General features: G+C 41.3%; 1 protein-coding gene across 28 annotated transcripts in view; it reads right to left on the bottom strand.

Moving 5' to 3' along the window:
- Window positions 1-26634, bottom strand: part of Meis2 (Meis homeobox 2) — a 206274-nt gene that overhangs the window by 174107 nt on the left and 5533 nt on the right. For 13 of the 28 annotated variants that reach the window (NM_001346047.1, NM_010825.3, NM_001136072.2 and 10 more), the window contains 5 exons: window positions 26081-26222; window positions 25311-25361; window positions 24144-24194; window positions 23261-23410; window positions 13714-13828 (listed from right to left, as the gene is read on the bottom strand). In NM_001346047.1, the coding sequence (NP_001332976.1) occupies window positions 13714-13828; window positions 23261-23410; window positions 24144-24194; window positions 25311-25361; window positions 26081-26222 (509 nt within the window). Of the gene's footprint in view, window positions 1-6568; window positions 6758-13713; window positions 13829-23260; window positions 23411-24143; window positions 24195-24477; window positions 24560-25310; window positions 25362-26080; window positions 26288-26634 lie in introns of those variants that run through there. The other 15 variants (NM_001346045.1, NM_001346036.1, NM_001346044.1 and 12 more) reach the window with 4 other exon arrangements.

A 26634-nucleotide genomic window follows, 5' to 3' on the forward strand; every position in this document is an offset into this window, starting at 1 on the left:
TCCTTTTTTTTTTTTGCTATTTGAAATGTGTTTCTTCACTGAAAAGAATATCTACTCTTTCAAACAGACAGTATTTGAGGCAAGCATACAGGTCTGCTACTTTGACCATGGAAGACATAGCGGAGAATTGGTCATTGGCATTCAAAAGGAAGGCGATTATGTCACTACCCGCATTCACAAACCTTCAATAGGTCCCTATTACCTACCAAACCAAGCACTAATTCCCCAGCCTGCTATTCATTGCTGCACACAATATAACCCCAATTCTCTTTTCAGGAGAAAATAAAAATAAGATAATTATTATTATCCAAGACCTTCTACGTTAATCATGGCATTGAGAAGGTGCGAAAGAAGAAGAGGTATAAGATGGAGAAACTGGCCTCAAGAATCTTCCAGTCAAACAGGAAGGTAACTAAGTCCTAGAGAGTTCGTGCAACACCAGAGACACAGGAGAAGCAGCTGCTTGGAGAAAGGAACTCTTTTGACTGAAGCTGATGCCCTGGGCAGGGCTCGAGCAGAAATATCTGTAATTTCCCTTTCCTAAGGATAAGTGTAGGACGTTTTGTTTTTGCGTCCTCCTGGTGATCTCTGTTGTATAATGTCCCTTTTCAACTGCTTTAAGAGCAATTTTAGAAATCGTTTTTAAAGTATAACATTTACTTAGTATAAGAGGAACACAAAACTGCGATTTTCTGTGGATTACATTACTTAAGCCCTACATCTAAAAATCGACCAAATTCATTATCTTTTTATTACCCATGTCCTCTAGCTGTAGAGTAGAGAATGGGAGACTCACACCAAGTAGCAGATGTGAGGATTTCATGGCGAGCCAGCCAATGCCAGTGCCAGTGACCATGTGTTTAACCATGAGTCCACACCACCTATGAATACACCATGTTTCTGGAGGAATCATTCCTCATCAATGCGCATCACATATTTATATTTTGAAAACTCTGCATGGGCTAATGCAGTCTGTTCTGATTGCTACATGCCTACATGTCACAATTCACTGTATGGAAAACGAAGGCTGCCCTGATTATTTCTCTGTTTTCTCCACTAAGGGAGAGCTCTGTTGGTCACCCCATGTTTTCTCCACTAAGGGAGAGCTCTGTTGGTCACCCCGGACTCCATCTTCTGCCCTCTTTGTACCCACGATCTCTCTGTGAGTTTTCTCTTCCGACTTTGCTGCCACTGGCTTGATGCAAGCTTCCTGTGGCTTCTAGACGACTCACCCCCATTCTATATTTGCTTTTCTTCCCCTCATATGTAATCTCCATCGTCTACAAGAGCTAATTTAAAAATCAAATCTCATCATCACTTTCTTTTTCTTAAACTATTTTGGTGCATTCCCCATGTTCCAGACCAGGGTTTCCCTAAGTCTGGCTTAAAACAAATTCAGATTCTCAGGTCTTCCTCTGGAAAACATGATGTCAAATTTCTATGATGGGCTTGGCTCTCTGCACCCCCATGTCCGTGTGTGCTCTCCATGATTAGGAGTGTTTGGTAAACAGTGCTTAGAGGAGTGAGCACACGCTTGAGATACATGTCAGCTCTACTGCTCCTCCAGCCACGCTTCTGCTATGTATTCTCATAAAATCAGCAAGTCCAGGCTGGTTGATGCTCTTTGCATCCCCATAGCTTTGTGCTTCTGAGCCTTTGTGTTCTCTGGTTTACCTGTTCCCTTGTCCCCTCCCTATTCTGTTCACCTGGAAATAATACTAAAGGCCACCAGTGAAACACAGCCTCTCAGAGTTCTGAGAAGCCTTTTACTAATACTTCAGAGAGTTTTATTCATCCCCTTCCTCAAATAGATTACATCCTGCATGTCAGATGTAATATCTGTAGTGTGCCTGTCCACTTGTTTACATTCCCAAATCATGTGATAAAGTCCTGGTGTGGAAAGAAAACAAATCTTATTTGGTCCAATTATATGATTTAAAAAAATGAATAAACGAAGACCTTTGCCTTCTACCAAGATCGCCTATTTTGGAACCAGCCAATGTATATTAAGTATAAAACCCGCCTTTTGAAGCAGTTGTTAGTCCCATTTTACAGGTAGAGAAACTAACAGGCAGACAAATAAGTGGCTTGGGAGTAGCAAGGTCAGAGGCAAGTTGATCCACCTGCTTCAAAGCCTGTCATTCTCTCAACACTCCTCCTTGAGCTCTAGCATCTTTCCTGAACTCATTACTCCATGACCTCAGTATGTGGCAGTGTGCTTCCTACAAGTCTTGTGTGCATCTGCCACAATGCTCCTCCCCCAGCATACTGTAGATAGCGGCTGAAGGCAGGGATACAATAACTTCCATAGCTTCATGCCCCAAATCCTTTGCTTGAGAAAGATCTCTGTGCCCTGAATTAAATAACACCTGGCTTGATAAGGTCTTAAGGGATAGGGAGATATATACACATCACTCTCCACATGTAGCAATTCGCCAAGAAGAGATTGCACAAGCTCCAAACATCAACTGTCTATCCCCTTGCCCCATCCCTCACATTTGGCAGATTTTAGAAGTTTTATTTACTGGGTGTTTACTACAAATGTTAGGTGGAAGAAGGAATATAAAATTCTATACTCCTTAATATGCTGTTGTTAATGTTTCATTTTTTAGAAGGTGTTATTTTAAAGCAACTGGACCAACTATCTCTATTGGGTAAAAAGGATTAAAGAATAGCTATTTGATTTAAGCAAACATTCCAATAGTTAACACACAGCTTCTGAAAATGTGCATTGCAACTCAACATGGGGGTCACATAACTGAATGGGTGAGTCTCCAAAATTTGGCAAGAGTCAAGGCTTTCTGAATATTTAATGACCAAAAATTAATTCAAAATTAAACTTGTAACATATCCAAGATGTTCCTGACAGAGCTTGCCATGTTGCATCCCAGAGTGGTTTCGGGTCTGAGCACACAGTATGCTTGCTTCATAGCATGCATACCACCAGGGCATGCAACACCAGCCTATGGATGCCTGAATCACTTCAGCCCAGACTGGAAACCATTGTAAGTAATGAATTGCAGTATTTTTACTGTATGTGCAAGGCTTTCTGCTCTTACAGAAACATAATGGTTTATTTATGAAAAAAAAGAGAGAAACCCAACAACAAAGAATTTAAATACTTTCTACCATCATCCTTCAGCATTCAAGTTTCAAATTGGTACATCTTGGATTGTTCTGTGTTAGAAAGTTTGATTTTTTTTTTAAAAAACTTGTTTTTAAGTAGCTGTCTTCTTTGACTAAAACAAAACAGAAAAACAATATTTAGTAGGGCTCAGAATGTAACTCAGTAAATTTGACAAACATGCAGATAGCTCTAAGCAATCGGGAAGAATTATATAGGACATTTTGGATTGGAATTAGGGTGGAAACTTCAGAAATGGCCTTGCCCCTGGACTATCCCTCATCTATGTGAAGCTGTTCTCAGCTGACTTTAAAATGAAAATAAGGATTATCCCTGGAAATGCTGAAGCTGCTCTGTGTCTTGCAGTGTCAGGTTTAGTATTTTTATGTAAAAATAAACACACCCATATTATAAATATACATTTCTTCCTATTTGATAAATGGTAAAATATATGCATATAAGAGAATTGTTTTAAAATAAATTTTCTTATAATTTATTAGCACTAAATACTTGATTTGTATACTCATTCTGTACACCTATTTATGTGGGGGTGGGGGAGCAGTCACAGGTCAGAGAGGTCCCACTAAAGGTCATCATGTGTAGATCCATGGGAACTAATGGTCTTTACATTAAGACTCACAAAATACTTTTAACTATGAAACTTTATGATCATTAATTAGAGGATTTAGAATAGTTTGCAGGTCTGGGTAGATAGAGGCTGACCTTCTGTCACGTTTCTGGTATATTATTCTACCTGTGAACTATGAAATCACAACGGAAAAAGTCCCAGTGGGATGATGAACAAGGAGGAAGTTGCTTGTGTTTACAAGATGCTCCTGATGTTAAGACCAGGACCTAAGCTGTCTTACATACAATTTGTGTCATTTTATGCTTCGAAATAAAATACATTCAGATGCCTAGTTCTTATCTTGATAAACTAAAAAGGGAAAAGCTCTCCTGAACTAAAACAGAGACAAAGAACAGAGAGTAATATTACCTTGTTACGTACCATAAATCAAGGACACAGGACCCCTGAAAGGATGAAGAACTTCTAGCCAGTCTCATGTTAGAAGGCTAAGAAGTATAAAGCAAACTGATTGATAGGTAAATATGGACGGAAGCACCAGCTGCCCAGAGCTTGAAACTGTAAGATTGTTGACTCCAGGCTGTGCTAGAGGGAGAAGGCAAATCCTCCAAGATGATGCAACACATCCAAGGTCTGTAGATACCTAGTGTCAGCACAGGACAGAGGAGAGGAAGATCGCAAGAACCGAGCTCTGCTGGTTTGGGGCAATGTTCTGTGCCGCACGCATGAAATCACGTTTAACACACCTTCACTCTGGAAGGAAGGTCGTGCGTCCTCCACTTTCCTGAAGGAGAAACTGAAACTAGCAGATGCTGACGAGAACTGAGACTTGAATCCAAGTCTGCCTCTCAGGCGTTACCCTTCTCGCTGCAACTGTGATCTTAGAGTACAGATCTTACCACAGAGCAAGATCCCTGACTGCAGCCTGGGCAGATAGAAAGGACCTACCACAAAAATAAGTATACCTCCTAAAAGCTACTTATGAAAAAACTAAAGTGCACATATATGAAATCAGTAATGCATGAAGAAGAATTCCTTCCAGTGTCCTTACACGTTTGCATGTGATGTCTCCCAAAGTTAACCCAACCTAGACAAGGTCATCATAGGGAAGTACTTGTCACATACTACGTGACCTCCCTCATCAGATCCTGCCCTCCCTCTCCGAAAGTATAATAATAAGAAATTCTACCTTCAAATTCTGACCACACATGCATAGTTAAAGACAACACTAAAGTACTGATGAGACAAACTTTTAAAAGATCTACCTATCTTCCAAAGGATTCTATGTTTAAGCTGATGTCTCTTTTGGCTCCTTTAGGGCAGTAATGAATACACGAAATGTTAGTTTAAAATTTGGTATTTTTTTTTACTCCTTATGGGATGTAATTAGATTGCAACAGATGCATAGATACATTCCAAATAATTCTTGCATCTAGGTAGACATCACAGAATCCATCGGCACAAAGTTTTTCTTAATTTGTTTACCTTGAGAAGAAAAGAGAGGTTTGTCTATGGGTCCTGTTTATAGAGTCAAAAGCCAACCCATGACTGCTAGATAGGATAGCTTAATCGGTAGTAGGGGGTAGCCCTCCATGAGAAAAGCTGGGAGAGAGGCCAGGAATCATACACCATCCTTACAGCGCTATGAGATTTTCAAATAGAGACCAACATGCTGTGGAAGCATGAGAGAACCTAGGCGCACGCCTGGGCAAACTGGGAGAGCTTCGTGGAGGGGGTGATACTAGTGAGTCAGATGAAGAGTTCTCTGGATAGAAGACAGGCAAGAACACATTCCTGCTAGGTCTACTTCCATGACCTCCTTGTTTGAGATCTCTGCTTTCCAGGGAATCCTGGGCACTTATCCTCGCTCATCAGGGATACTAGGAGGCTTCACTCCACTTTTAGCAAGGAGCTAACTTTCAGTTTCCTTTCTGCTTATCACCAGAAAGGTGTGGATTATACCAGAGAACACAAGGATATAGTTTAGTAAGTTAAAGTGGCTTAAAACCTTATCTGCTGTGACATAAAAAAGAAAAAAATGTTTTCTGAGGTTGAATTAAAGACAGATGTGAACAAGGGAAGATAAATACAAAGTTCTCCCATGAACCCCGTCTACAAACAAACAAACAAACAAACAAACAAACCTAGAGACAATCTTACAGATTCCCTATGGGTAGAGATAGGAAAGGGGGATGGGAAGAGCATGGGTAACATGGTTTTTTTTTTTTTTTTTTTTTTCCATTTTTTATTAGGTATTTAACTCATTTACATTTCCAATGCTATACCAAAAGTCCCCCATATCCACCCACCCCCACTCCCCTGCCCACCCACTCCCCCTTTTTGGCCCTGGAATTCCCCTGTACTGGGGCATATAAAGTTTGCAAGTCCAATGGGCCTCTCTTTCCAGTGATGGCCGACTAGGCCATCTTTTGATATATATGCAGCTAGAGTCAAGAGCTCCGGGGTACTGGCTAGCTCATAATGTTGTTCCACCTATAGGGTTGCAGATCCCTTTAGCTCCTTGGCTACTTTCTCTAGCTCCTCCATTGGGAGCCCGGTAACATGGTCTTTTCACAGACTATTCTTCCAAAGCAAAGACAATGAAGGGGGAAAAAATAGTACACATGTATTACAATGTATAGCGCCATAAGGCTGTGTTTGATGCTCTGGAGGGCTTCAACAAGTACTGTTCAGCCAAAAATCAATTGAAAAATCAGCATGATAAGAGAGCATGAGTTGCCCTATAATAGCCTTAAGACCCCCAAGGCTATTCAAGTCCCTTTCATCTGCCACACTGCACAGACTCTAGGGGGATCTCACTTGCCCTCCTTAGTCCTCTGCCCCTCCGCCTTCCTCACCTCCAGCTTCGCTTTCCCCACGAAAGGGCGGCTGACAGGGAATGATGATGTTTTCAAGTGGTTGTGGAGAGTGTTTTCCCTCTCTGCTTTCTTCTCTATCTTCTCTTGACATTTGCACTGAAACGCATCCTGTGCGATCAGTCATGGGCTTCCACAATAGTAAATGGTCAGCCTCAGTCTCCGAAGCGCCTAATGAGGAATAGTGGTGTGTTCTGAATGCCTTAGCTGACAGACTTTCCACTGCCCTTAATAAAATCACTGTTCAGGCTCATGCAAATGAGCCATGTAAGCAATTCACAGCATTGTTATAAATATACATATATGTTTCATTCCAAGATTTCATCTCAATATTTCTTCAATCACTCCTCACAATGTCTGGTTTGTTCAATTTATATTTCTGCTCGGCATTTGGTGCAAACCCCACAGATAAGATACATCTGTCCCTTAGTCACAAATCTTGGCATTTTTACCTTAACTCCATCGTGAAATGAGTGCTTGAATTTACCTTGCTTATTAGCAGCAGTTCCTCATCATCAAACATTTCATTTCCAAACTTTCGAATTTGACACGAGCGGCAGCAAGTCAGTAGAGACATAGCCAAGCTTCAGGAAGACACATAAACGTGCTGATCCGGGTGAGGGAAGGGAAAGCTAATTGGGAGTCAGCTTCCCTGTGATTATCAGCTTGTTTATGGGGAGGGAGGGCTCTTCAGAATGGCACTGTAAATTCATCTCTGATTACGGTGTTAACACCAGAGCTCCCTTCCACGCGCTCCCTGAGAGCCCCCACCCCATTCATTTTGTTTAGTTATAAAGGGTTGTACGCTCTTTCCACAGACTGACAGTCTTCCATGCTTTGATTTTCTCCAGTTTTAAGAAAAATTAATCAGTTGCACAAGCCAGTTGCCAGACTTCACTTCCCTCATGGCAGAAAGCACACATATTCATTGTCTGCTATAAGAATAAATTTTAGTAATTTTTCCCCACGTCAATATGAATATTAGACTGACCCAATTAATATGAAATGCTTCTATGCTGCTGGAACAGACAGTGCTACAGAAAGAACCATTTGCACAACCTGTTCATGATTATGGGCCATAAGGACACAAAGATGGCACACACATTTGTGGGCCATCTGAATTCTTATACGGGAAGGGGAGGGGGAAGGGTGAGCGGCACAACGTTAGCTTGACTGTCGTGGGTCATGTTTTTTAATCCCGAGTATTGGACATGTAACACAGCAACAAGAGCTGATCATTTTGTTTAATCACCTTTTGGATCTTTGCCAGATGGTCTCTATTGAGAACGCTGCAAACACAGAGACATGAGCTGCATCTAACACGCCACCAGAGCCTTCCCGTAAATGTCTGAGAACTGATTCCAACGAGAATTTAGTCTCAGAGCAGAAAGGGATACATTTAAAAACTCTGTGCATTAACTATACTTTTCCCCATAGAATCCTCACTTGGCATGAATAATTTACCCACTCTTATGCTAATGGGATCATGAAAGTATCCCCCTGTCTTTAGTGCCGCTATTCTCAGCTTTCAGTAATTACCCCACCCAGTGAAAATAACATGGCTTCCACACTGAACAGCCCACTTGTACCTGACAATCAGAAGGATCATGGCTGACAGTGGAAGAATCCAGAACTGGACGGAGACACCCTCAGAACCCAGAGAAGAACACAACCACACAGTAGCCCTGGTAGAGGGAGACGATACATAGACAGGAAGGGAAGAGGGATAAAAAGAAAAAAGAAAAAAAAAGACTCTCCATCGTCAAGTCTGCCTGTCCTTTGACTTATCATCAACTCTGACTCAAAGAAAAATGTGTTCCCTTTCTACGTGTGAAAGAAATTGGAGACCAGATGAGTTTAGAAAGAAAATCAATACATGATATCTAAGAAAAAAGTACCATAGTTATCTATAAAACACATCTGCATGAAGTATTATTATCTTATCAGACTTTAAATACATATAAAGGAAAAGAAATTGCCCACTCCCCCCCCCCAATGAACTTGTAGAAGAGAGAGAAAAAGATTACTGGATAAAAAGGAAGAGAACGGAGAAAAAGGAGGGACGAGAAAACTTATTTTGACCTCTGTCCACAAAACTCCATGTTAGGTAGTTCACTGTGTAAAAATTATCAGGCTAAAACATCTGGGAAAGAAAGCTATGAAACAGCAGGGAACGTGGCTGGTTTATTGTTTATCTTTTGTTTATGAGGCAGTATTCAAGTTTAATTACTACTCTAAATTAAACTCTAACTGGCATCAGGAGACATCCCTTTCCATGACTAAGTTAAAAAAAAATCTGGAAATCCTAACTCTGGATTCTTCAGGTAAGTTTATATATATATATATAGATGAGAATGAAGTTAGTCAAAATTAACAGCAACTATAGAAAGCTTTTAAGCATTGCATTTATGGGCAACCATTACAAGTATTTGTTAGAAGACGTTAATTTTATTTCTGATGGCGACTACCTAAAATGTCCTAAGATATCAACAAAGCAAACCTAAGTGTTTGCTAATGATTGAAAGGTGGCTTTTATATTTATCTAATTGGGGGGGGAAAGGAAGTGTCATATGAATATTTTATATATAACAGATTCTTCTCTGGCCATGTTCAACTATCAATTGTAGTTAAAGAGAAAAAAATGTTGATAACAATCAGAAGGAAGAGAGATGCTAGTGTACTTATCATAAGTTAGTGACCAGTTTGGGGTGAACTCAACTCTAGGAAAAATAAAAGTTAAAAGCATCTAGCAAAAGATGATGCCAGATGGTGTCTGTCATATTGTATTTAGGGTTATTTTAAAGAGATTGCCGCCACTATGAAAACATTCCATTGACAGAGTTTTCCTAGACTGAATGAGAAATCCCAGCAGAGAATATTCAGGACCCTCAGTATGTGGGTTCCCTGCCTCTTCCTTTAAATATATAACTGGAATATTTAAAGCAGCAAAAATATTATTTCATAGCTGCAATATAATATAAACTCAAAAGTGTCATGCTATCTTACACATGTGCTTAACTATAAGGGCTTCCATTCATTACTAAAGGGACGTTTGCAGATTTCAACACTACGGTTGCTAAATAACTGTATAATAACTAAATAAACATCTAGCTGTGGGATTCTAGCCTCGTTGCCTGGATGATAGATGGTGACATCAATGGAGGGGCCTGGTGGCAGAGTCGAGGGGAGCCCTGCTGGCTTATACAGCCCTGGGTCGTGAGTGATTAGAGATATAGATGCTAACATGTTCATGTATTTGGGTTAATCTGGGTCTGGCAACAGGATGGTTAACGTGTGTGTGATGTGCACTGTGAGCTCAGCAGTTACTGGGCCAACTGTCTCGGTATTTCTGGGAATCCTGCCTATTCACAGTGCAGGGATTGTTCAATTGCTGCAAAACGTACAAAATGAATTTTACAAAAATGAATTGTAAGGAAGGCCCCATTACAACGATTTTACAGCAAAGATGTCAACATCAATTTTTCTTTCATGCATAGCTAATGATTAAAACAGCATATTCCATTTGCCTAAGACAATTTATTTCATATTGGCACATCAAAATATTGAAATACAAAGTTATCTTTACTCTACCCTTTTTATTCACTGCTGCTGAACCCAGACCATTGTTCAAACCAGAAAGAATAAAACAAACTTGGCACGAAATACTTAAAACAAAGGCTCATCAATATTCTCCAATTTGTCAACATCTCAATTACAGCACTGGAAAAAATGTAAATTTCATGTGCTCTAAACACTGAGGGGCCTATTCTCTTGCCAATTCACATGTGTAGCTCCCATCAGCGTTAATGGGAGTTACACAAACCCATCAATAATAATAATACTTTGTACATATCCTGTGCCTTTTATCTGAGGCTCTCAGAGTGCTCCAGGAGCAAGGAAGCTGCTTCTTAGCCTTCACTCTGGCAAGTACACAATGGAACACAAAGCATCTTTTGACTCAACAGCAGGTACAGAACTAGGGACCCCAAGCCTTATTATCAGGCCCCATTTTACTGCCGGGAAGTCAGGCACAAAGACGAGCAGTGACTGCCCCAAAGCTCTGAGTCTGCACCCTAATTCTATCCTTGAAAAACCAGATTTCCTTCCCCATGGAATGTGACTAACAAGACAAACGCCCTCCCTTTGGCTGCTTTTCGAAAACAGAAAACCTAGTGAATGAAAAGTTGGGCTCAGATTTATACAGTTGACTGGTGTATGGTTGGAAAGATAAAGCCAGACTCTACATTTCTCCAAGTTCATCTTTTTTTTTTTTTTTTACAATATTAAAGAATTGTGCTTTCTTTTCTCCATTCAGTTTATCATACAAACTCCTAAGAGAAAAGGTGACCTTTCACCCATGTAACTGGAGCTCTTTCAGTATCAGGTCATAAAACGAGATGTTTTTAGGTTCCAAAGTAAAGATTTGTGAGAATCATCATTGTAAAAATATTCACAAAAATTTTAAAGCAACATAAATGCATGTATTGTTTTATAGCATATGGCTATTAAAGTTTAATTTAAAATGTGTATGAAAACATTGTATTTAGTACAATTCATCCCTATTTCTTCTGTTTATCATAATTTGTTTTGAAATGGAATCATTTTACAGTTTTCCATATGCCTGTTGTGCTAATAAATTCTGAAGAAGTAACTAAAGTCTCCTGTGCACTGCAAACTTAGGTTTCAACGAAACATTATGATATATTTAATATGAAGAACATAAATTTCCCTCCCAGGTTTTCCATTCTACATCAGCTCTAAGATCTAACCTGTGATAAGCATATGTGATTTCAGTCAATATCTCTGTTGACTTTGCCCCGAAGCAGATAATTAATCTTTCCCCACTGAAAGCTACTCTGAGCATTTTGGTGGAACAAAGTATAAAAGTAACTTTAACATGTTTAAAAGATTATAGGAGCAAAACATAAGTAAGTAAGTCGGGCTTCTAAATTTTAGGGTCTACTGTCAAAAACAACACAACACAACACAACACCCTCATACATGCATTTTAACTACTGACCCAGTGAGTCAGATAGAAAAATTCTCCTTGCACCAACTTTCGCCATCTTATCAAAGCGATAACTTTTCCGCGCTTTCTCTCAAACTTTAACACAGTTGAGGAGGCTGTTGGAGAGACAGACTTCCCAGTCTTCACACACATAAACCACCGTGTCCATTCTTTAATCCCACAGAGATATGATTAAAGGAACAAAAAGCTTGGGGGATCAAATCCTTCAGCAAGGGATAAGTGGGTGCAGCTACCCACAGCATGGAGGGATCAGTGGGGGTTTTTTCCCTCCCCAGAGGATCACTCTTACATGTCTTTCTCTTTCTTGACTAAAAACCCTTAATAAAACAGAACTGACTAAATAAAATGATAAAACTCCATGCTTTGTTTGCTCTGGTGGCTGTTTCCTGCTGCCTAAGCCTACATCGGTTCCTCTTCTGCCTCCTCTCCTCTCTGACCCTTCCTGTTATCCCTTTCGCCATAACTCAACTAACCCAACAGAACCAGTCAGTTTTAAATTTCAGTTGGGACCTTCGTGACCTGTTAATGAATCTACAGAGAAGAGAAAAACTCACAGTGTTGAGTTATGCCTGGTGTTGCTAGCTGACTTGGAGTCAGAAATGCTTGAAGCGTTAACGTAATTGCAAGAATGTGAAAAATGAAGCTCGGGGCTCCTGAGCCAAGTGAAAGGTCAGAGGGAGCCTCACACCGGAGAAGTTTCTGGAAGATAGCCCCACTAGGCCATTCAGTCTGCTCCTGCTTCTCCTTCTCCCGGTACCCATCCCTGCAATGTTGAGGGTGTTTTGTTTTTATAATAGATATTTCGCCCTTTGTGTTACCCTAACTTGGGGAAATTGGGGAGGACTGAATGATTGAAAGCTTTCTACATTTGACCCAGGGTCAATTGGAACCTCAGTTAAACCCCTGGACTGCAGCTCCACGATGGACTCTATGTACAAGATTCCTTCAAAATGTCCTTTAGAATGGAGCTCATTTTACAAACAGTCCAACGGATGTACCCAAACCAACATACACATAGCTCACAAGTTTTTCTGTAGCTTGGTATTTGATAGTACATCATCCACGAGTTGCAACTTGTTTAAAAGACAGATTCTAAATAGACTTCACTTACAAGTAAAAGCTACCCTAGAAAGGCCAGTTTTCTAGACTCGCTTAGAAATTCAGGAGTCCAAAATCCCTGGTCAGAAACATGGAGGCTGATAGATACTCACAGGACATCAACAACTCTCTTTTAGATGGTCTACATAACTACAGCTCAAGCTGTTAAACAGTATCTGACTTGGAAGCCTGTCTAATGCTTAAATATTGTGGCCATAAACAGAATCATAATAGAGATAAAATGGACCTAAGAGAACAGACACCATCTAATGTAAAATATTAAAAAGTAAAATCTATACACATTCCTGGACCACACTCAATCATGCATCTTCTTTTAAATGATCATTTTATCCATAGAAGGGCCAACATGTAATTGCTCTCTGTTGTAAATGGCAAAAGTCATTACAAATTGCAGAAGACTTCCTGAACACCTGCAGCTATTCTCCTTGCCTTCTGAAATTCTATTTTTTTGTTTTGTTTTGGTTTTTTTGAATTGGGATAAAAGTCACTATTTTAGCTGTCTAGAAGCAGGGACAAACAACATCTGAAGAATTTTGAAATGCATCTTCTCAAAATAAAAATCTGTATAAATCTCAGATTTTTATATTTTTACATTCTTTTGATTCATGGTTGCTTTAATTATAAAGAACTCATAGTAAATATTTGAAGCAAATATCTTGTTTGCAATATAACTCAAACTTCTGGTTAGGTAGTTAGGCCTGTCTTTTCGATATACACCGAAGTAGTGTAGATAACCACATTTGTAAGAGGATTGGCAGAACTAATCAATTATTATTGTAACGTGGGCTTAAAGATTAAATAGCTCATTTTAACTCTTTAAATAACAAGAGGAAACCTGTCTTCCTATCAAAAGTTTAGTAATACTCCCTACACCTTCCTTAGCCCCTCTTCTGTCTACACAGACTGATACCATGAAATAAATGCTGAAGTTATTATCATCATGTCTACTTTTGTACAAGGAAAATTCTTAACCGCTTACCTTGCTCACTGCTGTTGTCTCCACTCTGGGAAGCATGGCCCCCACTGGAGGGTCCTGGGGTGCCTGCGGAGTGCGTTGAGGTTGCGTCATCGTGGTCTCGCCAGGATGAAGGGTTCTGATGTCAGGATGCCAAGGAATTTTCCCACAGTTACCATTTGAGCCAGAAATGAGGAGCCATGAAGACATACAGGCACAGAGGGAGGGAAAAAATGTACATATTAGTATTTTCAGAAGTGGCCACGGGCATGCTAATCTGTGCCTTCTTTTTCTGTTACATCAATATATGCATGACTGGCATATCTCTTCAAAGACACATCCTACAATACACAAAGTTACACCACAGTAAAGTTAACTTCTGAACTGAGGGAAAAACTGCCTTAAAATGTCTTTCTCAGCTTTTCTATGCATTTCTTCTGGTGTTCTCAGAAACAAAATTCGTCAGAACACGAGCCTCTACAGAATCCAATACTCCCTTCAAAAGAGTATGGGATCCACAAAGTTTGGTAGGACCTTACACCTTTGATTGTATTATCCTAAAATGGTCGGTCTGAACTCTCTAAATGTTATCAACAGGTAGATCGTACAGCCCACAGAAGCAATATTAGTCACGGCATCAGTATCTCATAAGCCACCAAAGCCTGTGATAATTTGCACAAATGGCAATTTCTAAAATGAAACTAACACGAGCTGCGTGCCACTTAGCAAGTGAGCTGAGACTTTCGCTTTAAGCGGCTGAGCTGTGACTTCTAGAGGAACTTCGATGGACAGACAGCGAGGCTAACCAGGAGGGACCCGCTCATGCTACCTTACAAACATATTCATCTCCTGTTTCCCCTCCCCTTTCCTGATCATTCCCAATATCCACGCCGTAGCTTAAAGGGAAACAGGAATTCTAATGTACAGGAAGGACTTTATCAGCACCACATGAAGGCAGGCCAGAGATGGAATTTCCTCTGGCAGACAGGGAGAACAGGCACCACACATGAAACCCAGCAGACTGGAGCCAAAGCTGTACACTTGTTACCCATGTGCTAGGACTTTGACTAAATCTATGGAGCTATAGGCAAGTGAACTCTTTAGGGTTGAGGTAGAGGGTACAGGGTAAAAATGTAAAGATATGGCAGTTCTTCAGAGAGCATCATTGCTTTTGACTAGAATTGGTAAGCAATAATTCAGAAGTATAAGCCACGTACAAACTATTTAGTTTGAAATATGAACACTACTTTTTCATAATACCAAGACATAGAACTTATTAGGAAGAAGAAGTCAGCCTGTTTTTTTTTTTCCTCAACACTAACTCTATACTGTACCTACAGCAGATACTGCTACCAAAATAAAGCCAGAAACCAAAGTAAGACAAATGGAGGAAATATTCTTACATGGAACAATAGCAACAGACAGATTGCAAATAACTATTTGTAATTTTTATAGATGTTGACATAATCCAGATCTTTGTGATCAACAATCTCAATGTGAAGTAGTGCTGTTGGAGGTGTCACCAGGCCAACCATGGACTCAAAGTCAAGACCCTGAGTAGAAATCGTGACTGTAAATACAGTTCAGGTTCAGATCTCTACAATAAAGATGTGATGGCAAAAGAGGATTAAGGAATTAGCTGGGCATGCCTATAATTGCAACACTCAAGAGACTCAGGCACGAGTTTGAGTCCGATCTAGACTACTCAGTGAGAACCTGTATCAAAAAGAAAGAAGGAAAGAAAGGGAGGGAAGAAGGCATGCAGGCAGAAGGAAGGAAGAGAGGGAGGGAGGGAGAGAGGGAGGGAGGGAGGGAGGGAGGGAGGGAGGGAGGAAGGAAGGAAGGAAGGAAGGAAGGAAGATTGGTTAGGAAATGAAAGTGAGTAGAATGTATTAGGCCATGTTATCTGCTGCTTTGCAGTCTCTTCATGTCAGATATTTACTGGATGGTGGTCAAATAAAAAGCTAGAATTGCGGAAGAGGATGTTGGGAGATGTCGTGTACTTTTCCCATAACAGCGTGGACAGCAAGATACTTCCCTTGAACTGAGCTTCCCAGTGCACACAGCCGATGATGTGAATTTTATGCACTTCGGGCTTTTTATGAAGCTGGCTGCCATAAAAGCTCCTTACCCCTCATGAAAATTACAATAATTAACCACTAACACCTCAACTGTGTTTTAAGGCAAATGTCATCCAAAACTATTATATAACTGTTCGGATGGAGCTGGGACAGGTCTTTCTATTTAAGCTCTGGCATGATGGGAAGGGTTCTTGCATAAGCAATTCCTGAAACTCAAAAAACACAAGTGTGTTCTTACCAGCTAGACCTGGGCAGAACTTTAAAGTCAAGCCTCATCAATTTATAATTTAGTGTCTTTCTTTCAGTGGCTTTTGGGAGCAAGTGTAGAGAAGTATGTAGAAGTAAAAGGTAAGCCAAGTTTGTCCATATTACTCTAAGAAAAATGGGTTTCCCCAACCAAGTTACATCTTTGATTTTCAGTACAGTCATCAATTTTTCCAATGTTATCTTATTTACCATTCCCTACCTCTTACAAGTTCTTCTCTTTCTCACCTCTTAAAAAACAAAAAATCAAAACAACCAAACAACCAAACAGTTCTCTTGAAAAGCCATCACTTTCATTGCCATCTCTTGTGCTTGCGCGATGTTCAGTGGAAAGACAGAAGCAAACTGAGGGAACGTCATCATAGTCTACTCTGAAAGAAGGATGGACAGATCTCTTGGGCGTTCTGGGGTAGTAACTCACCCCAAGATGTCTAGATAAAGCTACACATGGTGATGTAATCACCTATAAAGACAAACATCCGTAATCTGGGCAATATAAACAAACAAACAAACAAACAAATATCCTTGGTCATTAAAAGAAAAAAAAAACAAAAACAACCCACAACCTACACAGACAACAGAAAGCTTTACCCACAAATACTGGGTTTTTCTTAGATTGAAATATTTGTGTAGATCACAGCTTCCTTTTTTCCCCCTCCTAGACAGTTTCCAAGTTTCCTTCAAGAATAACCACCTGGCTCTTTGCCAAATTATAAGCAGAAGTTGAGTGAATCCTGAACCAACGTGGCATACAAAAGTATATGAAAACACATGACGTATGTAGAAAAATAAAGGAGAATTGCTGTCTGCATGCATCAGTGTAGAAGAGAACTCAAGTGTACACATTCCACAATATATGTCCTGTTCTCCAGCCAAAAATACCATGAAGACACCCCAGGGCAAGGAGAGAACATGTTTCTATTCCCAGCGGCTTTAATAATTGGGAGTCAAAGAAGGTACTCCCCTTGTTCTCTATATAATTGCGTTAAAGAGCAGCGTTACCAGGAGAAAAGCACTGAATACCGGGTTGTGCACAATAGGAGATGGGAAATAGATACAAGAAGCTCCGTCTCCAGGGGCAGTTTTTTCTATTTGCTGGGCCACAGACTCACAGCTGATAATGCAAGTTGTAATTAATATAAAAGCAAGAGACAATATGGGCAGAGCTTGTAGTAGCAGGGCCACAGGAGAGCGCTCGGCTGCTCTCCTTGGCTTCTCATTTGCACAGGGCTTTCCCTAGAAAACACAATCCTGCCAGTGTTTTCTCCCTTGAAAGTTAAAAAAAAAATTGATTTAGCACCATCATTGAATTTTTGCTAAATCTAGAAAAGAGAAGAGAGGACAAGAGTCTCTGGGCACAAGAAGAAACTCCTCTGTGCACTGCTTTTGTTGAGGTTGTAGGTAGGCTGCAATTACACTTCAGACCAGAACAGCACTTCTGTGAGTGTCCTGCCTATAGGACAATACTTAATAAGTCCTGGCCAATTGCTAGTGTTTCCTATGACAGAGTATCCCCCCAACCCCCACAGCACAGTTCATCAGTGGGGTCACTGGGGTAAAATACACAAGAGCTTCTAAATAAAACCATAAAAGTAAAATGTCTTAGGCTTGAAGGAGGACACAAGGAGCCACTATTGCATTCAAGACTTGACAAAAATGATCTGAGCTCATTGTTTTTAGGCTCCATATGAAAAGCTATTGCCTGAATGTGAGACAGGGGAGAAGACAGAAGGACAGAATCAAGACTTGGGGCTGCCTCTAACAGGTCATGTGACTGAGAGTGACTTTTGGACTCTGTGCTTTATCTCTTTAAAATTATGAAGTCACACAAGATAATTCCCAAGGTCATGTCCACTTACTTCTATTTTGAAAAGTACTTTAAAAATAGCCAACAGATTTTTTTCCTGGAACCCATATAACTAAATAACATCAAGCAGAGAAGTATATAGGGAGCATAAAGGCACAGTAAAGTAACTCAAGATATGTGGTCATAGCTACACAGTAACAGAAAACACATTCAGAGACATGTTCATTAGCTGAAGAGGTACACAAACTAATCTGTCTAGACACATTTAAACAACAAAAGAAAGGTCTATTTGTGTCAAAACTTTCAGTTAATATTAAGTTACTTATTTCTTATGGTTTTATGATGTTTTAACTTCTAATTAACAGTGCAGACAAAACTATTCTTAAAGAAGATGAAAGCACTCTTAATCCTGCAGCATCCAAGCCCACAAATTAAAAATGTTCGTAATACGGCTGGGATAAATGTTGGAATTTCAATTTTTCAGTCGTGACGTTGACCAAGAACTCAGGACACCAGTGTGTGCTTTTTGGAGTCGAGTCTTTTTAAAATGTAAATAAAACTGGAGATTTTGCCTCAGCATCTATACCATTGACTCAATCTTTGGGAATTAACGCATACCCATGTCTCATACAAGGGCAGAATCTTTTGAAAATGATCACTCTATGAGTGGTGGACTCCCAAAGAAGACAGAAACACATTTGTTACTATAATGTGTGGTGTAAGGTGCTTTCTATGATTTTTAAGTGTGCCGAGAGATCTCATAGACCAATTAGTACGTCAGCAACAACACAATGACGTCAAACAACACCAAGTCTTCTCAGAGCATCCTGTGTGTCTATGTGGCTGCTAAGCATGCCCAGGTTCTGTGTCACCCCAGTAACGCTGCAGACATACTCCAACTGCACAACTTAATTAATTGAAATGACATAAATGTTCTTGATAAAAAATAAGCAAGGAGGCTTCCAACAAGCAGAAACATCAGCAGCAACAATGAACAGAAAGCCCTGTCATCCATCAGGGTCTTTAAGATGGAACACTGAGCTCCAAAGTAAAACTTTCTGAAACTGAATCACAGAGGCTTTGGACCTAGCACAGCATAACACCTAGCGTCACACTTCAGTGTGGGAAATGAAGAGACAAAAGAAATCGCTCACGGAATATCAAATCTCGCTATTCTTCCATCTTCAATAGACCAAGCACTCAAACTCAATCCTATCCTCACTGGCATCGCTTCTATTTTTTTAGGTGATAATGAAATCTCTATTCTAGCTCTTGACTATTTTCTGTCAAAAGAGAGATCCTGGTAATTCTCTCCTCTAACCTAACCCATTTTTTAAAAAACTGTATCGACGTAAATATACTTGACATATTCAGATATGCAAAATAATAGCAGCTTATGTTCATTTAAACGTCAGCACAGAAATGGAAATAAAGTGTCATTTGATTATGATGTTATCAGAACCAATCAATTTTGAGATACCTGACAATTCATATTAATCCATATAACTATATTTTTTTACTTAATTCTTTCAAAGAAAATAAAATATAGCTGTTTCGTACTATTTGCAAGAATACCATAGCCATATAACCACATGCATTACCAACAAGTGTAGCTAGGAGAATATATTTCAAACAAGCATATTTTGGCCATATAAACCTGATATAAAGACATATAATATCTTTGTGTATAAATTTTATGCTGACACTTATTTGTCTGTACTAGATCTGAAAAGTTGATTTCAAATTATATAAATATATAAAAATAGAATATTACCTATTTTTTTCAGTACGTCAACAGTCTAGGAAAAACATAATTATTTTACGACAGTTTCCAAGTTGAAACTTAAAAAAATGCTTTCCTGACATGTGTGTTTTAAAACATGATAAATTTGGTTGTCTGGGAAACTTAGCATAAGCTGCAGCTGGAAAACACAGTTGAGTTTCCTTTGATTATTATCTCTTTTTCCCTCAACAGGATTGCAAAGAACACTATCAAGCCATTGGCTACCTGCAACTACTATTCTTATGCCATAACAGGAGTATAAAAATACATCCTAATGTTAAACAATAAGCATCCCTCAAGAATTTAGTTAACACAGCCTGGCAGCCAAAGTTGCACATTTTATTTTCTCTTTGGTTCCAAACTTCCCCTCATCATTATGCACATCATGTTTGTTAATAATAAATGAACAAACCCAGTATCCTCACAGAACGTAAAACACGGAATGCAAGACCATTATGGGTCTTTTTTTAATGCATCTATGTTGTATCGGAACCCTTATGTGACATTACAGAATGTGGAATTAGCACAGCTTACCCGATAACAGTACATAAAAGCCATTCTTAAAAGTCTGCTGAGAACACTAGCTTTGAAGATACTTATGCGTTTAACAACCTTCATTCATTTATATTTTCAAGTATTTTAATAGAAGAACAGAAAACTATATTGGCGCTTAATATCTTGCCCTTGATAGGTCTTTCATTGCTTTTCAGTGCACGGAACTACAAAGTTAGTCTTACATATTTTTCTTTCCCTCTTTCTTCTTGCCTGCTCTTCTTACACACACACACACACACACACACACACACACACACACACACACACACACAATGTAGCTTGATACCACTTAATAAGGATAGAGGTGTATGTGTTTTTGGGGTGTCAAACAGCTGTCACAAACTGTCACCTCCACAAGAGAAACCTTGGCACACAATAAATGAACCTACACTTCTTTTTTAGCTGTCATTATTCATAGCCAATAAGTTGAACTGCTCACGGCATTTCATGTGCAAATAAAACCACGAGGTAGCTCAGTAGATCAGAATAGTGGGCCAACAGATAAAACAGAGAAAACAACACGCTGTCTGGGTCCGTCTGAAGTGGCTGATCATCACCCCTGCGCCAGCACGCAGCAAATGAGCTCCAGCCTGGGGCAAGGCATTAAATATGCATATCAAAGCAAATGAAAAAAAATAAACCTGATGACTCAAATTGGACACATTTATATGCTGAAAATGCCCCCTCACATCCCTTTCAGGTAGGGGTTCTCTGGTCTCTTCTTCCTCTTGTGACTGAGGGGTTGAGGGATGACAAGTTTGTAGGAAAGGGTGAAAAGCTTTAGGTGGGTGCCCTTTGTGGGGTAGGAGGGGGTGGCCTAGCCACAGATTCGGTCAATATGCGTGTGGTACCTAAACACTGTAGAGCCTTCAAGGCTTTCTCTCTTGTCCCGCAAGAAACACAAGCATGGGGCAGACCTCTCCATTTCCCACCCCGTATGCTGGTGGAACAAATTATTGCTTCGTTTCAAAACAAATAGCAGGGGGTTAAAGCAAAAATGCTATAGTTCAGATCTCTAGGAAATAAAAGGCTTTAAATTATGACGCCCAATGAGGTGGCAAGCCCTCATGGATTCAAAATAAATCAGTTGTCATATTTACTTGATTGGGGGCTTGAAAGGGTAGCAACAAATGCTACAGTTGACTCTTTTATCCAAAGATGACAATTGTTAAATTATTCAGGCGCTATTCTCTTAGGTACCACCTTCTATTTGAGTCTGTATTTAAATATTACGATATCTTCACAAATTGGCACTGAATTTCAGCCAAAACTCTAAACCGACTGGAGTATCTTATTTCTTCTACGTAAACATCAGCACAACCTGACTCCATACATCCACCAGAAAAAGCATTGTCAAGAAACTGTTGTCGAAAACCAAGTAGTCACGACCACACAAAATAACACCAGATAAGCTTCCGAAGTAGGAAGAACTAGGGACCCCTCGTGCTGCAAACTATGTAAATCCAACCCTCTTCATCTCCACTCCCACAGTGCAAATGCATACAGCTCAGAAACAGACAGCGAGGGGAATAAGTAAAGGACAAAAATAAAGCAATACTTATGAAGCTAACATGTCACTTGGACCACAAGGGCACACACTGTTGAGACACAGAGAAGCAAAGAAAATGCCAATAGCTACCACACCTTTTTGAATTCACTTAATACATACAAGGTACAAGGCTGCTCGGAGACCATTTCCTCCATTGCTTTGGAAACAGGTAAGGATCAGGACGGGTAGAGGGGCTTTGAGCAGCCCATTCATTTCATTACAGGACTGGGCATCCTATCTTTCTTTCACTATCTTGAACTTTTAGGCTGCTATCTTGTGTAGTACAAAGGTTAGTCTTTAAAATCAATGGCTGCTTCTTTTCAAAACTTTTAGTAGAGGAAAAAGAGAACTCACAGAAAAGCTATTATTCCTCAGGTAGCGCATTTCATTCCTCTTCAGACCCAGGAATTTGAGGGAGGGTAATGCAAACTGCCTTCAAACCTCAATGCCTGTTTAACTTCTATTGGGGTGTTAAATTAATATTTAAGCCATGAAATTACCCAGACACTGGCCTATGTCGTTTAGGTTGTGAGTTCAAATGAATGCATAGATACCCTGTCCCCCACTTCCCGGCTTGAGTTCCCCAAAATACAGTGCTATTCACACCCACTCTTTAACCTCAGCACCCTTGCCTTCCCCTTCATCCCTGCCAGCTGCAATCTTTCTTCTCTTTGCTTCTTCTACAGATTTCGAGTATCACTACATATGCTTCCCTCCACCCCATCAGATTCAGTAGATCAGTTCCAAAATAAGAATAAGAACAGAGAATAGAAATCTCCTTTCCTGGCTTGACATCCACGGGTATCTTCCACACTCTCCATCCTCAGCCACCAACTGTTAAAGTGTTAAAGCTCAAACACTAACCTACGGTAACTCAGCCTTCATTCCCTTCAGCTCTTGTAATACAGTGTAAAAAATTGGTTCATCAAGGTTGCTGTCTTTTATTATAGAGATGCTTCAGGCACTTGGCAATAAGACCATATTCTGACAATAAGTTTCTATGAGCAAAAAGTCCTGAGACTTGTAATGTGTTCATTCACTCCTTTTATTGTCAATGCAAGACAAAATTGCCAGGAATTCTCAGGGTTGTCTTCTCTAGGAAAGAAATAGGCACCCCCTTTTCTCAGTTGCTTCTCTCTCTCTCTCTCTCTCTCTCTCTCTCTCTCTCTCTCTCCATTCCTTCCTTTCCAGATAACTGTCTTGTCTCTTGCTACCTCTTGCTATGCCTTGATTACACACAGAAAGAACCCAGAAAAGACTGAGACCGTCATGCCAAAAGAGAATTTACTAACTCCCAAGCCACCAGGTTCAGGCAACTTCACACATGAAGAGCACAAATTATTCTATCAACTCCCTGGTTCTTAGACTCTCACCATAAATAAGAACAGGGTCCAAGAAAGGGGAAATCAAAAGAAAGGCCATGACACTTATAGTGAGAAAGGGAGAGATAACTCCAAAAGCAACTAAACGATTTAAAAAAAAATGCTTTGCCCAGTGGCCTTCAGAGAACTCCACGGGCTCTGCAGACTTACGTGGTCGGCGAGATTTGTGGAGGAGCCTGAAAGTTCTTCATGATCTGACTTGGAGCTTCCATCTCTCTCATCAATCACGAGGTCAATGGGCATTTTTCCCTTCAAACAGCTAATGTACCGGTGGCAGAAGTTATCACATAGTTCGTGGACCTAGGAGGAGGGTCATGGCGAGGGCTCAGCTCAGGTTGTCTTTATAGGTTTCATTTTTTAAAGGGGAAGAATATCAGGTTGCAAGGTTACATTTGTAGAGAGCAACAATGTGATGTCTTCCAAAATAACTCTAATTAAGGGGTGTAAGAGTTGAAGGCAAGGAAACAATAGGGCAATTGTGGCAATAGATATTATCCTCCAGAGACTCCCCAGAGCAACAAGTTACAAGAAAGAAAGAAACTGAACTGGAAGTAACTGAGTTCAGACTGGGGAAGCAGAGATGAAAGTGTGATTTGGTAACTCAGAAGCATTTAAACACTAGAATTAGGGACATTTGTGATTCTGTTGTGTATGTTTCCTGGGGAAATGATTGATCTATGTATCAAGGCAAAGACACCCCAGAGAGGACTCTTCTCTCTGCTTGCACCTAGCAAGAGCACTGGGTCCACGATAAGCTAAGCTAATAGAGACACAAGTAGACATTGTGTCCAGCAACACAAATGGCTCTTGCTGTACTTCAAATAATCCTGAGCGCCTGGGGGTGGGGGCTTTAAAAGTCAGAGCTGCCCTGATTCCCATATCCTCTGAGCCCCTGGGTTAAGAAGTCTATAAAGGAGGGAAATAAAAACGTGATCAACATCTCCAGATGTGTAATCCCTCAGTCTGGAGGCTTGTAGCATCTCCAATCATCTGGTTGAGAGAATCAAAATTCGGACTGTTGTTTCCTGCTTACCTTTTCTAACTCCAGAAGATGAAACCTTAGTACTTGAATTGCTTGTATCATCTGAAAGGGAAATTTAATAGGATAGAGTTAGGGTTCTAACACATGCAAGTTGTGTGTGTGTGTGTGTGTGTGTGTGTGTGTGTGTGAAGGTCAGTGTGCTGAGGAAATTGGGCAAAGAAAGAAGAAACCAGCAGGTGGCCGGGCAAAATTCACACACCAAGAAATAAGAAAACCAAATTATTACTGATCATCTCTGCCTCATTGGCTACAGTAGTGGGAATTAGTATACAGGCAGCCTTAGTATGAATTCCCCCACCCCACCCCCACCCCACCCAGTCCTCACAGTGTGGTGTTGGTACAGCTTGCATTCTCCCACCAGGTCTTACTCCACCCCATTCCTCTTTTACAGTCTCCTCCTACCCTCCACCTCAGGTCAAATTGGAGGAGGAGGAGGAGGGGGGAGGAGGAGGGGAAGGAGGAGGAAGGAGAGATAATAGAAGAAAAATAAGAGAGAAGAGAAGAGAAGAGAAGAGAAGAGAAGAGAAGAGAAGAGAAGAGAAGAGAAGAGAAGAGAAGAGAAGAGAAGAGAAGAGAGCTATTTCTTTGGACAGAAAAGCCTTTTTAGAACTGCAGACTCAGAGCAAACCTCCTCTCAGAAGAAGGAAATACTCCAGATGAATGGAGAGGCTGGGCCTTTGAAAGGGGATTTAAGTACTTTTAATATTGAAATCCTGCAAATTAGCAAAAGAATTGCACCTAAAAGTGGCCTGCGCAGGATAGCCCCTCACCCCCAACCCAGTCCTAGCCCGCCTTTCGCTGCCACTGCCGGAGCAGTTACTTCCTTCAGGGCAGCGGCCTGGGGCTCCAATGCCTCCCCCGGCCTGTAGAGGAAATCACTCCCTTCTTGCCGCTTACTCTCGAGGCCAAGACCTGGGAAGCATCCCTACTCGGCTCTGCGCCGCGGCGCCTGCGGCTGCCTCGGTGGGCTTCTTAGCCCCTAAGGCCCATACCGCCCCTGGCTCGCCTTCCACGTAGGGGCTCTAAATAAGTCTCTTCCCCTGTGTTTTCCTAGGAGGGCTCTGCCGAAACTCCATGGAGCTCCAGGAGCAAGTGGGTGACTCTGAGTTTGGGACGGGGCCCCGAGGCTGGAGACAAGCAAGAAACATTGAGCCTTACCAAATTATCCAGCTCTGGGTTTGAGGAAAAAAGAGGCTTTTCGGCGCGAACCTATAGGAAGCAGGGAAAGTCAGAATGAATCTTCAGCCCATTTAAAAACAGAAAAACCCTATCGGCCACTACTCTGGGTTGTGGGACCCGGTTCTCTGGAAGGGCAGGGGCAGAAGAGAGGACAGGGGCTTTGGTAAAATTCAAGAAACAGATTGGTGTCTTAAGTGAGTTGGGTCGCTGGAGAAACAGCAGGGCCTTCAGGTCCTGATCTGGTGGGGAGAGCCATACTCTACTTCAGTTGTAGCAGGGTAGGCAAGGCGGCTCGTAGATCCTCAGTACCCGCTTCTGCAGCCGGGTCAGAGGCTGGGTCCCCCCATCTCCAGCACCTCGGTGCCTGTGCAGACCTCACTGCCAGGCGCCTTGTTTCCTTTGCTCCCGGGCACTCCCAGGTCCCTCCCAGCCCCTCTCCCCAATTCTTGTTCAAGTAGCTGCAGGCGGGGAAAAGGCCAAGCCCCAGATTAGGAGCAGGTCAACTTTAATTCGAGGGTCGAGCCCCTGTATTCCTGGCTGGGGGGAAAAACAAACACCCATATTTATCTCCCTTTCCAATTCGCCTCCAGGCTGAGGGGTGGGGAGGAGGCGCAGAGTGCCGAGTGGGCCAGAGAAACAGATCGGGTGTCTTGCCTTTTCCTCCTCTTTCAAGTCAAACTCGGAGGAAGGGGGTGGGGGAGTGGAGGGCTTCTGTGGGGTGGGGGGTGAGCGGGTCAAGAAGGTTGGACCTGCTTGGCGAAGACCGCGATGTCCTCGTTGAAGGAGTCAGAGGAACAGACGTCTCCGCCGGCCACTCCGGGTTCCCGGGGAGTGCAGGTCGCCAGCTCGCACTTCTCAAAAACCAGAGCTAACAGAGGAAACAACGGGTGCCTAACGGGCAGCGCCACGCAGAGACACACGCACGGAGATGGGGTGCAGAGGGGAAGGAGCAAGAACTGTAATCAACAAGTTTGGAGGGTTTGCATTCCTTCTTTAATACAACAGGCACGCAACACACTACACCCTCAATCAGCCGAGCCTGGGCCACAAACAGAAAGGAAACAGCCTGGCCTTTTCCCTGGGTTCACAGGTCTTTTCAGATCAGTTCGGAGAAGCCCCCGGCCACTTTAGCCCGCCAAGTAAACATATACTCAGTTGGGAAGTAATGAAATACGCAAGAAGGCCAGGCAATTTAGAGCTCGGAGTAGATCCAGACCCCACTCCAGAGACGCCTGCCACACAAACCAGGGCAGGGAGCGCTATTTGGTGCCCTCCCGCCCCCCACTCCCATTCTGAATTGATC

The sequence above is a fragment of the Mus musculus genome, chromosome 2 (genome assembly GCF_000001635.26).
Source record: "Mus musculus strain C57BL/6J chromosome 2, GRCm38.p6 C57BL/6J".
Taxonomy (NCBI): domain Eukaryota; kingdom Metazoa; phylum Chordata; class Mammalia; order Rodentia; family Muridae; genus Mus; species Mus musculus.